This window comes from Glycine soja, chromosome 8 (genome assembly GCF_004193775.1).
Source record: "Glycine soja cultivar W05 chromosome 8, ASM419377v2, whole genome shotgun sequence".
NCBI classification, from domain to species: domain Eukaryota; kingdom Viridiplantae; phylum Streptophyta; class Magnoliopsida; order Fabales; family Fabaceae; genus Glycine; species Glycine soja.
In genome coordinates this window covers 16,628,677-16,643,653 of record NC_041009.1, presented here as the reverse complement: position 1 = coordinate 16,643,653, position 14,977 = coordinate 16,628,677, and the positions used below count along the sequence as shown (strand labels likewise).

The 14,977-nt window shown below is 34.2% G+C and overlaps 2 protein-coding genes across 4 annotated transcripts; both read left to right on the top strand.

The window, feature by feature from the left end:
- The first annotated feature begins 2,293 nt into the window (after positions 1-2,293).
- On the top strand, positions 2,294-4,005 carry LOC114422399 (cytochrome c-type biogenesis CcmH-like mitochondrial protein). 2 transcript variants are annotated; one of them, XM_028388732.1, is made up of 4 exons: positions 2,294-2,417; positions 2,755-2,904; positions 3,105-3,236; positions 3,352-4,005. In XM_028388732.1, the coding sequence occupies exons 2-4, from the start codon at positions 2,761-2,763 to the stop codon at positions 3,553-3,555; spliced, it is 480 nt and encodes a 159-aa protein (XP_028244533.1). In that variant the 5' UTR covers positions 2,294-2,417; positions 2,755-2,760; the 3' UTR covers positions 3,556-4,005. The 2 variants fall into 2 exon arrangements, with proteins under 2 accessions (XP_028244533.1, XP_028244534.1); XM_028388733.1 differs by lacking the exon at positions 2,294-2,417 and adding an exon at positions 2,478-2,604.
- Positions 4,006-4,888: 883 nt separating this feature from the next.
- On the top strand, positions 4,889-13,444 carry LOC114422397 (malonate--CoA ligase-like). 2 transcript variants are annotated; one of them, XM_028388728.1, is made up of 17 exons: positions 4,895-5,451; positions 6,333-6,502; positions 7,215-7,367; positions 8,830-9,019; positions 9,119-9,207; positions 9,392-9,461; positions 9,565-9,617; positions 9,770-9,877; positions 10,196-10,294; positions 10,556-10,648; positions 10,783-10,860; positions 11,258-11,362; positions 11,697-11,787; positions 12,221-12,294; positions 12,431-12,610; positions 12,963-13,016; positions 13,135-13,444. In XM_028388728.1, exons 1-17 carry the CDS (start codon positions 5,292-5,294, stop codon positions 13,171-13,173), a joined length of 1,806 nt encoding a protein of 601 aa, XP_028244529.1. In that variant the 5' UTR covers positions 4,895-5,291; the 3' UTR covers positions 13,174-13,444. The 2 variants fall into 2 exon arrangements, 1 of the variants encoding a protein (XP_028244529.1); XR_003668683.1 differs by lacking the exon at positions 12,221-12,294 and having other exon boundaries at positions 4,889-5,451.
- The last annotated feature ends 1,533 nt before the right edge of the window (positions 13,445-14,977 follow it).

Below are 14,977 nucleotides of genomic sequence, written 5' to 3'. Positions count from 1 at the left end.
TAATACCAACCATGCAGTGCTAGCCCTATCCTGCTAAGCCCTTAAAGAAGTTAGGTACAATGGCCGAACATGACCATGTTCTTTATATCTAGTTAAAAAAGGAGGTTATGGTTCTAAACCGTCACTTTCATTTGTTTTTCCAATAGAATATGCCGCTAGTTTTAATCGATTTTTCAGAATCATTTAGGCAAACTTGTGACTTGGACTTATATAGAAAATTGAGTAACAGTATTTTCTTCAGTTATATAAATAATTTATGGGAGTTTAATAAACATGTACTACTGGTGTGAAAAAATTATACTATCAATCAATCTCAAATGAAAAATGTTAGTAGCATGCCTCTAATATATTCTTCTGAATATACATTTTATTATTAATTGAAATTAGAAATAATTTTTTATAGGTTTCAACTTTCATTTAATGAGTCTCCTTTTTAAATTTTGTAATTTTCAATAAATTTAATCAATGATAGAATATGTGTTAAAAAGTGTTGCTAATGCTCCTCATATGAAATATATAACTTTAAGATAATTATTATAAAACTTACTAATAAAACTTTTAATGTGACCTTGTTATAAACAATTTTTATATTTTTTTTCCTCAAAAGTTTTCTCCTTTGGAGACAATTCCAATTGAGATATGATTAAACATTGTGGACACTTCTTTTAGCAAAAATTTAAATCTTAGTTCACCATATTGTAGATATTCTTTTCTGCTACACTTAAACCTCATTGATAGTAACAACTTTTGCACAGTTAATATTCCTCTATAATATGAATTAATTTTAAGTAATAAAATATACGAGAGACAAAAAACAGACAATTTTTTATGCTTAAATATCTTTATCATACTTGAAAAATAAATTGTTTTCAAATTACTACATAAAATTCACTTTTGGTAATCTACGTACCTAAAATATTTTTATGTTTCAATCTAGTACCCGTCATTAGTCTCATTTTATTAAGTGATGATGTGACAGACGGAATGTCACATCATCATCAACACTTAATCATTAACACATCAATGCCACATCATTCTCCCTCACCTTTTTCTTCCCCCTCTTCTCCCCCTCCCTACCTCCCCCACATCTTCCTCTCCTTCTCCCTCTTCTTCTCCCTCTTTTCCATTATTACATTTTTTCCTTGGTGTATATGCCTTTTGTCCTACTCACTTGCTATTTTATTGCTCCTTTGTGGTCCCTGAAATGTAAACGTTTTAGAGTTTTGATGAATTTTGAGGTTTGGAATGTTGACAATTTTGAGTTGGTTGGTTTGACCAAGCGTTGAAAATATTGTTGTAACTAGGTTAGGATTAGTGGCAATTGTAGTTCCCAAATTGAACCCGTGAGTGTTTTTTTTTGGTTAAAGATATATGGAGCGAAGGTTGTTAGATTTTTGCTGAAAGACGAGTCTCTGGTTTTGAGACTGCAATTTTATAATTTTGAAGTGAAATCTGTGTTTATTTTTTAATTTTGGGTTATGAATTTTTTGGTATTATCAATTGCTCACTCAATCCTAGGACAAGAGTTGTAGTTGGGTAAAATTCTTTTCATAGCAATAACCAAACCGTCATTTGCAACTATTATGAGCAAATCATGAGTATGTATGTTGGTCATGGGATTTCCGATGAGGTTTGGATGACTGGCTGGTGGTTACTGTGGTGGTTTGAGTATCTGTTGGAGTCTCTGGTTGGGAGGAGAAGAGAGAAGACGACAAGAGTCAAAGAAGATGAATAGGGTGAGGCGGTGGGGCCAAGGGTGGATTGGGGGATGGATTGTGAAGGAGGAAGGGAGGAAGGCGATGGTGGGGACACTATTGGTGGCGCTAGGTAGCATTGGGTGACACGGGGGTAGGTGGGGGGAGAAGAGGGAGAAGAAGAGGGTGAGGGAGAAGATGTTGAAAACGAAAGTTATGTTTTTTTTTAATTGGATTTTCTTAAAAATAAATAATAAATAATGATATGATTTTATTTTAACTACGTGCTAAGTGATTAGACTTGATGATGTGATACTTCGCCTATCACATCATCACTTACCAGTATGAGACTAACGACATGTATTATATTGAAATATAATTTTTTTTCAGGTATGTAATTGACCAAAAGTGAATTTTAGGTAGTAATCTGAAGATGACTTATTTTACAGGTATGAAAAACATATTTAAGCCACTTTTTTAAGAGAAACTAGACATCAAAATCTGAAATAGTTAAGGGGAAAAAAAACTTATTTTACAAAAAAATAGTGGGGTCGAAAGATGAAAAAGGTATGTGGGAAAGTAATTATCGGTATATGGATCGGGCTCTCTAGAAAATACTTTGTGCCTCAGTAGGACCTCAAAACCCGACGCACACTCTAATCGAAGCTTTGAATCGAAAGCGTAGAAGGATTTCACTCCTCCCTTACTTCATCAATTCTTTCAGTGAGTTTCTTCGTAAAACCCATTTCAAATTTATCGACATCCGATAAATTCTTATAGTATTAAACATTTACTGTCAAAATTACTTTTCGTTTTCATCTCTAGAGGAGAGGATTTGTTTTCTCTGCTGAAATCTGTGCATCCAAACTGTTCGACAAAATGAATGAACGAACTCGTCGCATTAGTCATGGTTTAGACTGTTGGTGTTGTTTCACTTTTATAATCATTGGGTGTTAAAGTTAAAGTTAAAGCGTCGTGATTCTTTTTATGCTTGGTTTTGCACTGTTTTTGTCATGGTTTTGCTATGCAGCTGTTTTATAATGGCTAGTTGTTTGCGTAGGTTTGAATGGCGAGTGAGGATGATGCAGTGAAGAAGGCAATGATAGTAGATGCTCGTGCAAGAAACATTAGTCATAATGTGAGGTGCACGGAGTGTGGGAGTCAATCCATTGAGGATTCTCAAGCAGACATTGCCATTTTGCTCAGGAAGGTACCTACCTGCACTGCACTACACTTTAACTTTCTGATATGGGTGTTATTACTTATTCGATTCCTCACTTCTAACAAACATGATTTTGTTATTTATTTATGTTGAGTTTCGTTCAACTACTTATTTGGAATTTCAATTGGCTTCTGGAAGTTATCATGTAAAGTTGTAAACCCTAAATAAATACTTGTACTGTTTTTCAGTTAATTCGTGATGAAATTCAATCTGGAAAGACTGACAAGGACATCTACAAAAAGCTTGAGGACGAATTTGGAGAGACTGTACTCTATACGCCCAAGTTTGATATGCAGACAGCAGCTTTGTGGTTATTACCGGTATTTTTTTAATTTTTTTTTACTGAAGGATGATTGAAAGCACTTGAGTTTCTTCTCTTTTTTTACATTGCAGTTTAAATTTGTGCTGATTCCAGAAATATGTTCTTTGAAACAGCTCTTAATTGCAGGTTCAGCTGCAGGAGTATGGGCTTACAACAGGCATAAACAAAAGACTAATGTCCACATCATGGCTTTGAACCTTGTTAGAGGTGTTCCATTGACCCCAAAAGAGAAGGAAACAATGCTTGATATTCTTACACCACCTCGTTCCCAGGGAGTTAGGACACCCTTCTGGTGGAGGAGATGGCTAGGTCAATGATCACGTTGACTATCTACTATTTTGGCTTTAGCCTACAAAGATAGCGAAACTTCCATGTGGTACATGTTTGTGATTATACTAGTTTCAGTCTTATGCTAATGCACAATTTTTCAAGCCTGGTATTTTAGTTTTATTTGTCAACGCCCAAGCTTGGTGCAGATATAGTACATGCTAAGAATTAGCTGGATTTCATTGCTAAAGTTCCATACCAATCCCTAAAGTCTTCTGTATTCGAGTCTTGACATCCAGGATTTCTGGCATTATGATGTATTTCTAATGTTAATGTAGGATGTCTTTTTAAAATTCTATTGGTTGTGGGTTTATGAGAAGATTTACATCAAGAAATAGTTCGTATGAGTGAAGAACCATTTGAACCAATGCCATAAGGACAAAAATGTGTTTAAATGTATTTTTATTTGCGTATTAAACTATTGTGATTAACGCAGAGAACACGTCGAACAAACAAATTGTACGAAATGAAATGTTAGATTTGAAACATTCATGATTCCATCTTTTGCCGTTGAATTTAAGGCAATTTTTTTTTTTTAATTAAACTAGTTTTAGCGAAGCTATCCAATTCTCGTCATCTTATTTTTCCACACGATTTCTTAAGAATATTGTTTGACACTGAATTGGAGCTCGAGTATGTTAATAGCAATACACAAATAGCCCCTATAATCTGATTTCTAACGCGAGGTTATTGGAGAAAGTTCATAGTATTCTCCACCCTAACCCTTCTAATGACTCCTTCATGACGTGGTGGATATACATTTATTGAACCACCAGCATGTGACCCCATAATTTTGGGGTCAGACATTTGAGACCCTTCGAGTAGTTGAGAAGTTACAATGGCCCAATATTTAATAAAGGTTATCAATTCTGCATGTGATTCTTTTCTGTAGTTTTTTTATTGTAGAATTGCGTGAAGGACCCATGACCTGAACCTTCTCGTCACTAGTAAACGTTGGTTGAATGATCAAATACGAAATATCGCTTTAGCTGTCCAATACAATGTTACTTTTTTTTTGTTTTACATAAATAAACCATATAAAACAACACTAAATAATTTGAACCAGTCAAAATCCGGAAAATTCTATTTAAAGTCCTCCTCCTCCAAATATAAAAAAAACCCAAGACCAAATCTTACGGGTCAAACAAAACATAGGTGTGAGTGTGTGACCCACTATTATTATTTTAATAAAACCCGGTAGGCTCGTCTTCGATTATACGCTTATCTATATAAAAGTACTACGTATATGTATTGTTTTATGCTCATCCATACACATATTTTAATTACATATCTTCCTTTTTTTGTTGGTGTACTAAGATAATTCCTACCACACAAGAAGAAACCTATCTTCAAAAAGGCAAAAACATAAATACAAAATGTGGTAGTAACAAGTTACAAGCTGTGACTCACAAACATCCTATTACAATTAAGTTGTCCTGAACCCTAAGAAACAATAATCAAGAGGCCCCTCGAAACAGAAGGAACCCAGAAAAAAAAAACAGTATTGCACCATTGGCATTGGTATTGCAATTGGAATTGAATAGGCATTAGCATTATAATAGCCCCCCGAAACTGAAAGCCATATTTGACTGAAAGAAAGAAAGACAGACAAAATTAGAGGTGCAAAAAGAGGAACGTGCGAAAAATAGAATTAGAGTTTTGCAGTTTCCACCTAACTCCACTGCTCAATTAGTTGGTTACATTACCATATCTGCCACCCACCTAAATGAGTTGCTCATTGAAAGCTTTCGACAAACACCTTACTCTCCTTCCTCAACGTACTTTTTCTTCTTCTTCCCATGCCTTCATAGCTTCCTCTTCCTTCCCTCTTTTCCCGCACCTTGCTTCCTACCCCACCTCTTTCTCTCAGTTTCGTCCACTCTCTTGTGAGTTTCTCTTTCTTCACACTGAATGTATTTTCTTATTGTTTTGAACGTAAGTCCTGTGCTTCTGGGATCAATGTTTTTATTTTATTTTTTAACTGGGGTATTGGGCTTGTTAAAAAAAAAAATTCTACCTTGAGGTTGAATTTGGTGGAATATACTATTGGGGTGTCTCAGTGCTGAATGCAGAAGTAAAGGGTGTGCTTTCCCTTTCTCCTTTTTAAATTTAGTTGAGTTTGCTAGAAAATGTTCTTTGCGTGCAACTCTGTTTGCTTCTAGCTACTAGTTAAACATCATGCATTAGCATTTAGCACACACAATTTGGATTTTGTTGGAAAAAAAACAATATTTAATGATAGAGATTGTTATGAAGCATCCAATTTCGGTGTTCAGTGATAAATAGCGTTTTGGTTTTGTAGCTCCTAACTACTGATCAAGTTGTAACTTTGCCTATCTTGCAAACCTGATTATTGCTTTATGGAGCTTTAAAAATTTCAGTGTCCAGGAAGATTAAGAGGGTAAAATGTCATTCGGTACCTTTTTGGGTGGACCGTGGCCTAAATGTACCTGCTATGATTTCTCTCTAAATTCTGAATTAGTCTCAATTATCATAACTTGTTAAAATACTTTGTTAACGGTTTGTAAGAGATTTACTCTGAAAAAATGAGGTTGTCATTGACTTGTTATGATAACGATATTGCTGTGCTGGAAAGTTTAGAATGGACATCTTGGTTCGGAGAAGAAGTTATCAGTTTATTGAGTAGTCACTTGAGAAAAACACCAAATTGATATTCTGGTTGTTCAGTTTACATAATGTGGAAATTATTTAATATCTAAAAAATCCATTTATAAAGGTTATTTGACTATTTATGCCTTTTATATAGCATCTGCACCTGCTACATTAATGGAGGTGGTCAAAGCAATTGCTAAGCACGAACCTACAGTTCCTGAGAGTGTTGCTATCAGAGCTGATCAGAAGAGTTATAGTTACAAGCAACTTGTCTCATCGGCACAGAAGATATCCAATCTCTTGTGTGGCAGTGATGCACAGACAGTGAGTTATACCTTAGAATTTCCTTACTATTGTTATTGCTAGATGAAATAGTGCATAACTACTGGTTAGCATTTGACCAATATGATGATGAAAGTTCCTAAAAACTTAATCCATAAAAACAGTTATGCTATTCTTTTTCAAATATAACAATATAAATTTCAAGGAAAATACAGCATGGTATGGGGTGCAGCATGCTGGAGCATAAAGTGTGAAAACTTTCTAAGAACAATAAGATAACTAGTAATGCAGCAATTCTGCCAATCTTTCTGAGTGTAAAAGATAGCAAGAAACAACTCCTCTGACACAAACAGGGGCAGAAACCTGAGAACATAAAAAAGAAGCTAAAATTACAATTATATTCCATTACATGCTTAAGAGCAAAGAGGCACTCTAAAAGATACATTCTGGTTTAACTAAATGCAATAAAAAATAGCATAAACTATACACTGCAAAATTATTAGGGCCTTCTTGTTTTTACCAAAGCAACCTTCATGCCGAACCATAGAAAACAGCTTGAAAGTATGGGACACTATATTCTCCTTAAGAAAACCTACTTTTTTTCATTTTATTTTAAATTCTATACTGATCACCTGTTAAGAATTGGAGATTAATTAAATTCTTTATCCGTTGCTTGGCATTTATGTGTAGTATTACATTTGTGAATATTTTCAAAATAATTATTATGTAAACTCTTAGCGGTATCAAAATCCAGGGAAATCTCGGTGGAGCTCGAGTAGGAATTGTAGCCAAACCCTCCGCTGAATTTGTTGCTGGAATACTTGGGATTTGGCTTAGTGGAGGTGTTGCTGTTCCGCTTGCAACCAGCTATCCAGAAGTAGAGCTCTTGTATGTGACTAATAATTCGGTATGCTTTGAAATCCCTATTCTTGCATTTGTTTAACATTTGGATGGCTTGCAAACTTTATGAAGTTCAGGCCTCCTTGATCAGCCCTTGAATTTGTCTTCATATATTTTATTTGAACTTTCAAATATCTGATTTATCTATGGATAAGCCTTTGTTAATTACACGAGTCATGACTGAAATATGCTTTGGAAGTATACCTTAAATATTATAAATTAAGTTTTATTGGATGTTCAGTTCAGACATGAATGAGAAATTCTTCTATTCATCGGTCCCTAACAAAATAATCCATATTGCTTTTGGATTAGTTTTTATACTTGTGTTGCCTGTCATTTATTAGTCTCACGGTCGCTTCTGCAAGTATGTCCACTCTCAAGGAACAAAATGTGTATTATATGGGTTGGCAGATTTAATATGGTTATTGTTTTTTTTATCAGCTAAAATATGTATATATAGTATTAATAATGAATAATAATTGTTAACAGTACCGGATGTACTGTTTTCTGTACATTCTGCCATGCTATTACCATCACTATTCCAGTTTGGGAGTCCAATACAACGAATCCAGTACCAATGATCTTCCTTTCAACAGAGAAAGTTGACTCGTTCCACAAACACAACATACCTCCAGCATTATTGATTGCTGGACTCTCTGCCCAGCATATCTCTGAATCCTCCCACAATGCTTGACATGCCCACTTATCCACCCTATCTCGCTTAGTTTCCTGAATACATAACAAATCCTCCTGGTCCTTTACCACAATCCTGTGCACAGAACTCCACTTAACCCCCCCTCCCAAACCTCTGATATTATAAGTTGTAATTTTCATTAATCATCCATACTTCTTCCCAACCTTTCCACTGCTCCTCTGTTTTTTCCTTCTAAGATAGCAATCTTGGACACCATTTTTCCTTCCTCTGCTTCATAACGGACCCCCATGTCTTTTGCTATAGTCCAAGTGTTTGTTGCTTCCTTCAAGGTCTCACTTGAAACAGAATTCGAAACCTGTTGCATTGTATGACCAGCATCCTTTTTTCTGTTATTTCTGTCCCACGAGGCCACCTCTTTAAGCCCATTCCCACCTTTAAAATAGGTGATCCATTCTCTTTTGATGCAACTGGATCTTCAGAGTTGGCCCAATTCTCCTTTCTGGTCACTATGTTATTTTCCCTTCCTATACCACCACCTGACTTCAAAGGCCCGATTTCCCCTTTCTGTTTTCTATTTCTACTATAAACCATCAGTACAGAATTAGGCCCATTACGTAGGCCCAAAGCTGGTATTCTCTTAATATTCTCTTAATATGGTTATTGTGATATAGATTGAGTCTCATGTATCTAAGAAAAAAAGAATTGGTTATGAGTTTACTAACAGATTAGTTAAACCATTTAATTATTGCCTTTGTGCTGTACTTCTGCTTTGTGGATTAAATCTTAATAGAAATTTGATATAATTTGGCTGTAGGATGTATCTGCAATACTGAGTACTGAAGATCATAGTGAAATAATGCAAAGCATAGCCAATAAAAGCTCTTCTCAGTTTTTTCATCTTCCACTTGTTCTCAACAAGTCTTCTGAGAAAAGCAGAGATGACCATTCGCAGAATGGGGGAATTCATACAGATAAAATTTTGTTGGATAATTTTGGAAGATTAAGTAAGAAAATCAGTTTCAGTTTTTATAAATGGATAGGTTGACTTTTTTGTTCGCAAGTTTTAGACAGTTAGTTCTTTGTTTTCAACTCCATTCGCATAGGTGAAGATCCAGCACTGATTTTGTACACTAGTGGGACTACAGGTAAACCTAAGGGAGTTGTTCATACACACAAAAGCATCATTTCCCAGGTATGCTCTGTGATTAACTCTAGTTACATTTAATACTTTGATTATCAAATCATGCACACACAAAGTACTGTTTATGATGTAATTTTAATCAAATGCAATTTAATCCTTGTTGTCTGGAGCAAGGCAGTCCATTCCTATTTTGTTATTAATTTTGTATTTTTTTTAAATCTTGTCTTGATTTAAGGTCCAAACTTTGACAAAAGCATGGGAGTACACATCTGCTGATCAGTTTCTGCATTGTCTACCACTACATCATATCCTTGAAAGTTTTTGTGTATAAATTATTCAATATTTTTCTGATTATTTAAAACATTTGGGGTATCTTTATTACGTCAGTCCTTAACATATATAATATACATGTTCATGGGTTTTTCAATGGTTTAATGGCCCCTCTCTATGCAGGCTCCACGGTAATATATTATCTTCACTTCTGCTTGCGAAGAAAATACAAAACTAAAAAAAGAGAAAAAGAAATCTTAACTTTTGTTCTAGTGGCCTCTAAATAGACAGTATCCATTTTAAATATTTTTTTGTGGCTAAGAATTTAATTGTCTTGTTGAAGGTTGAGTTTTTGCCAAAATTTAGTGTGAGAGGAGTTTGGCAGAGATGGCGTGAGTCATATCCAACTGATGGTTCTAAGGCTGAAGATGCTATAACTGTGTTCACTGGAGTAAGTGTAATTCTTATTAGCATTGTTCATGTATCTGATATGGTTCACTCTCATGGTACCTTGGTTTGTGTATATAACCTAAGCTTGGCTGAAAATAATTATGTTTACTGCTATAATCATACAAAGACAGCATTTATAGTCCATATGATGGCATTGTTTCATTTTGTTATACACTTAGGCATAAAAAAGTATTAAGTTGTTGCATAGTTTGTTCTTTTAAAATTCATTTGTATACTATTTGCTATCAACAACATTTCCTATGATTAGAAAACTTGTCTTGGGTGATCGGATTATGATTGAATCCTTTTGTAAATGAAGGTTCCAACTATCTATGCCCGATTGATACAAGGTTATCATGCAATGGATCCTGAGCTACAAGCTGCTTCAGTATCTGCTGCAAAGAACTTGCGTCTTATGGTAAGACAAAGAGGCACTGTGGCATCCATCAAGCAATTTTATTTCTTAAAAGAAGATAAATGGGAAGTTGTTTGAATTTTAAAATAATGGAGTATTATTGAAGTTTTAATTTGACTGAATCAGTGTGTAACTTAGTGGTGTGGTAATTTACCATGCATGGACATGCCAGCAAGTTATGTTGCATGTTCTTCTGCATTGGTGCTTAGTGCTGACTACTAATTCAATCTGAGAAATCTGACATATTATCATGTTATCATTCAGATGTGTGGGTCCTCTGCACTTCCACTACCTGTTATGCAAGAATGGGAAGCCATCACTGGGCATCGCTTATTGGAACGATATGGCATGACTGAAGTAAGTAAACTTTAGTTTAAGTCCTTTAACTTTGCAGGGAATCATGTATGTATTTTAACTTTTTACTACTTTTCTTATTAAATTTATAATGATATTTTTATATGAATCTTATGTTATTATGTTAATGTTTCTAGTTTGTTATGGCATTGTCGAATCCATTAAAAGGTGAGCGCAAACCTGGAACTGTTGGCAAACCATTTCCCGGTATACAGGTTAGTTGAGCTTGCACTTGTTCACTGCTGCTTGCAATAGAATATGGGCTGTTTATTATCACTCATTCATTCAACTGTTGCATAGGCTGTTTACATGATCAGATAACCTAAACAACATTGTTTGGGGGGGGGGGGGGGGGGTTTAATAACTAATGGCTTGGGGGCTCTGGGCACAAGTTTCAATTTCAGGTTAAGGAAACCAAATTTATTGTTCTAACTACATTAAATAAAGTGTTATGTGACTGAAATTTGAAGAACACCTGCAAAAATTTACTTTGAGATACTATGAGATGGTTGTTTTACTATGTGTCTGGAGGTGTTGTCTCAAGTGTTGTGGACACTCAATGTGAAAAATAATATCATATTTATAAGGTTGGCATTTCTATTTGCTTGACAGGTCAAGATTATTACAGATGAAGAGAGTGTGAATGAAAATACTGGAATGGGTGAGCTTTGCTTTAAAAGCCCTTCGTTGTTTAAAGAATATTGGAAACTTCCTGAGGTACTTTCAAAATGTTAAGCTCTTCTATTTAGCAATTTATATTTCTCTATTACCTATTCTTTTTTTTCTTTTTTTATGCTCCAAACCCGTTCCTTATTGATTTATGTACATCGTGATATTGTACCATATTTCCCTGTTATGCCCCATCACTTTCCAACTGCTGCTCATCTTGTTATCTAAGAAGCAGTTATTTGAGCTACAGAAGTTCCAAGATGCTAAAGATTGGGCATAGTAAAAGGAATAGAATATTATTTCAGTCACTGAAAGTCTAAGATTCCAAATATAGAGAATGGTACAAGAAATATATCTTAGAAATTTTACTATTTCCATGCAGGCAACAAAGGAATCATTTACTGATGATGGATTCTTCAAGACTGGAGATGCAGTTACTACAGATGAAGATGGATATTTCATCATTCTAGGACGTAAGGAAATTTATATTTCTCAATGTATGCTGTCATATGTTTTCTTGTAAGAGTCAGAACCTTGTGTGCAGCCTGTAGCATAATTCTCATGCCTTAATTAATAATTACATATCCAATTTGAAATTCCTTGGAATTATCCTTGAGCCAGGGCTTTCCATTTTTCCAAAATGAATGTCACAACAAAAGTATGAGAAAAAAATGCATAAATTGTTACAGTTGTTTGTCAGAAACGTTGATCCCAAATTGCTGATAACTAGGACATTTGGTTTTGCCTAATATTTTTATTTGAACATGCATGAGAACTCAAATATTTCATCTTGATTGACAAAGTATGAACAAGATTCCTACACCTGAGCTTATCATCAGAGTAGAAGTTAGATTGTGATGGCGATAAAACTAAAAGCAACATTCATTTTCTCTACTTGTTTATCAGGTAATAATGCTGATATAATCAAGGCTGGTGGATATAAGCTTTCTGCATTAGAAATTGAATCAGTTATAATAGAGGCAAGTGGCTAGCATTTTCTCATTATGGAAAAAGTTTTCGTCAACCCCTAGGATTGTCGCATTTTTTTTTTCTCTATGGAAAAAGCTGAGTATTAGGAATTGTATATGAATATTCACATTCAGAACATTTTTGCAGCATCCGGCTGTCTCAGAATGTTGCGTTTTAGGCCTACCAGACAAAGACTATGGAGAGATTGTTGGTGCAATCGTTGTGCCACAGGCTGATGTTAAACTGAAACGAGATCAAGAATCAAAGCCTGTTCTAAGCCTAGAAGAATTATCCACCTGGGCCAAAGACAAAATTGCACCTTACAAGGTATGGCCACATTTTGATCGAACAGAAGAGTGAAAAAGAAAGAAAGTTTCATATAATGACATGTATACCTTTTATTTTCAAGTTGCTAAAAGAATTATATTATAAAAAAATCATTTCATTTTATCAGGAAATATAAATTATTATCTCTCTTTCCCTCTTCCATTTTCTTGGCTCGTGAGATGGCAAAACTATGCACAAAATTCATTGCATTTTATTTATTTCTTGGCTATTTCTCATACTAATCAATCAAACAGTTGAAAAACACCATTTCTCTTTGTTTTCTTTATTGCTGATTTCTTGGGTTTCAAACAAAGCATAGTAATTCTCTTATAATTTGTTTATATCTTGTTAGATTCCAACTCAACTAATCGTGTGGGATAAACTCCCTCGCAATGCCATGGGGAAGGTAATTTTCTTTTGCTCTCTATCCTGTCTTAATAGACTTCATTTCCTTATTTCATTTTTTCACCCTGAATCATTCTTTAGGAAGGAAAGTTAATTCTTTTTTTCCTGTGAATTTTCAGGTAAATAAAAAAGAGCTGAAGAAGCTGCTTACCATTTGAGCATTTATTCACTAGGCAAAGTTAATTTATTGAAAAATCAGTTTTAGATGGTGGCAATCTCAAATAAAATTGCACCAATTATTTAGTGAAATAGAAACCTTTATATTCTGACATTTATTAAGCTCAATAAGTTTGAGCATATTATTAGGGGGAAGATAAAGGAGAAAATATAGCATAAGTTTGGCATTTTAGCTGTATGATGGTGATTTGATTGAATGTATTTAATGAGAAATATTTATTATATTGAAAATGAAAAAATATTTAATATTTACTTCCTTTAGTAATTAAAAATATTTAATACTATGTATTTCAGCCAATATTTTCGTTTGGGGTTAACAAGTTCTGTGGGTAAAGCGTGGGAATATAATGTCATCATCATGAACTTACGATCAATTTTAATTTCAACAAGTTCTATGATATCTGCCGTCATATTCGCTTGATCATCACATCAGCAGCGAATGTTCTTTCTTGAAGCGATTAATTACTGCGAATACATTGCAAAATTTTTCAGCAAAAGTACACAGGCCTGTATCTTAACTTAAGCAAAAGAGAGGGTCTAGGATTCTCACAAAGGCAGCAATATAGGGCAAATTGTCTTAAAAAGGGTACTTTTATAAACTTATTCTTGAATTGGGTCTCTTTTAAAATTATTTATCCTATGGTGTTCTTTTTTACGCGAGATGCATGTAAAAACCATGCAAACCGCTAGTCCCATTGGCGGGTTTGCTATGGGTGTGACACGTGACAAAGACGTCACTCGTACTAGTGATTTCCCCTAGTATTGCCACCCCCACTGGCGATTTGGCCATGTAAGAGGGTGTAGTCAGTTTGACTGGTGAGTTCCAAGAAGAAGGCGTATTTAATTTTTTTCCGTTCAAATCAATCATCCCTAATTTAACTACAATCAATTATAATCGTATTTAATTTTTTCCGTTTAATTTTTTTCCGTTAAAATCAACAATGATTATTTTTTTCCATTAAAACCAATCATCCCTAATTGTAATTGATTGTAGTTAAATTAGGGATGATTGATTTTAACGGAAAAAAAATAGTCATTGTTGATTTTAACGGAAAAAAATTAAACGGAAAAAATTAAATACGATTGTAATTGATTGTAGTTAAATTAGGGATGATTGATTTTAACGGAAAAAAATTAGGCATGTTGATTTTAATGAAAAAATTAAATACGATTGTAATTGATTGTAGTTAAATTAGGGATGATTGATTTTAACGGAAAAAAATTAGGCATGTTGATTTTAATGAAAAAAAATTAGACGAAAAAAATTAAATATGATTGTAATTGATTCTAGTTAAATTAGGGATGATTGATTTTAACGGAAAAAAAATTAAATACGCCCTCTTCTTGGAACTCGCCAGTCAAACTAACTACACCCTCTTGCATGGCCAAATCGCCAATGGGGGTGGCGATACAAGGGGAAATCGCCAGTATCATTGGCGTCTTTGGCACGTGTCACACCCATAGCAAACCCGCCAATGGGGCTGGCGATTTACATGATTTTTGCATGTATCTCGCGTAAAAAAAGAACACCATGGGATAAATAATTTTAAAAGAGACTCAATTCAAGAATAAGTTTCTAAAAATACCCCTTTAGAACAATTTATCGCAATATAGCAACACAATCTAGTTAAATAATTCTATTGCCAAATGAAATTTAAGTTAGATTTATTAAGTAGAGAGACTTATTAAAAAGGTTTTATTGTCAGAGATAAAGTTTAACTTGAAAGGAATTAGTCTGCTGGCTGAACATATCCTTAGTGCACCAAAAAAATGGAGTGAGATTTA

Bases quoted from the DNA above. Each gene is read 5' to 3' on its own strand.
- LOC114422399 (XM_028388732.1), top strand. From the start codon at position 2,761: ATGGCGAGTGAGGATGATGCAGTGAAGAAGGCAATGATAGTAGATGCT. The intron at 2,905-3,104 runs GTACCTACCTGC...ACTGTTTTTCAG, and splicing joins TTGCCATTTTGCTCAGGAAG to TTAATTCGTGATGAAATTCA. The intron at 3,237-3,351 runs GTATTTTTTTAA...TCTTTGAAACAG, and splicing joins CAGCTTTGTGGTTATTACCG to CTCTTAATTGCAGGTTCAGC.
- LOC114422397 (XM_028388728.1), top strand. From the start codon at position 5,292: ATGAGTTGCTCATTGAAAGCTTTCGACAAACACCTTACTCTCCTTCCT. The intron at 9,462-9,564 runs ATATCCTTGAAA...TATATAATATAC, and splicing joins GCATTGTCTACCACTACATC to ATGTTCATGGGTTTTTCAAT. The intron at 10,861-11,257 runs GTTAGTTGAGCT...TTTGCTTGACAG, and splicing joins AACCATTTCCCGGTATACAG to GTCAAGATTATTACAGATGA.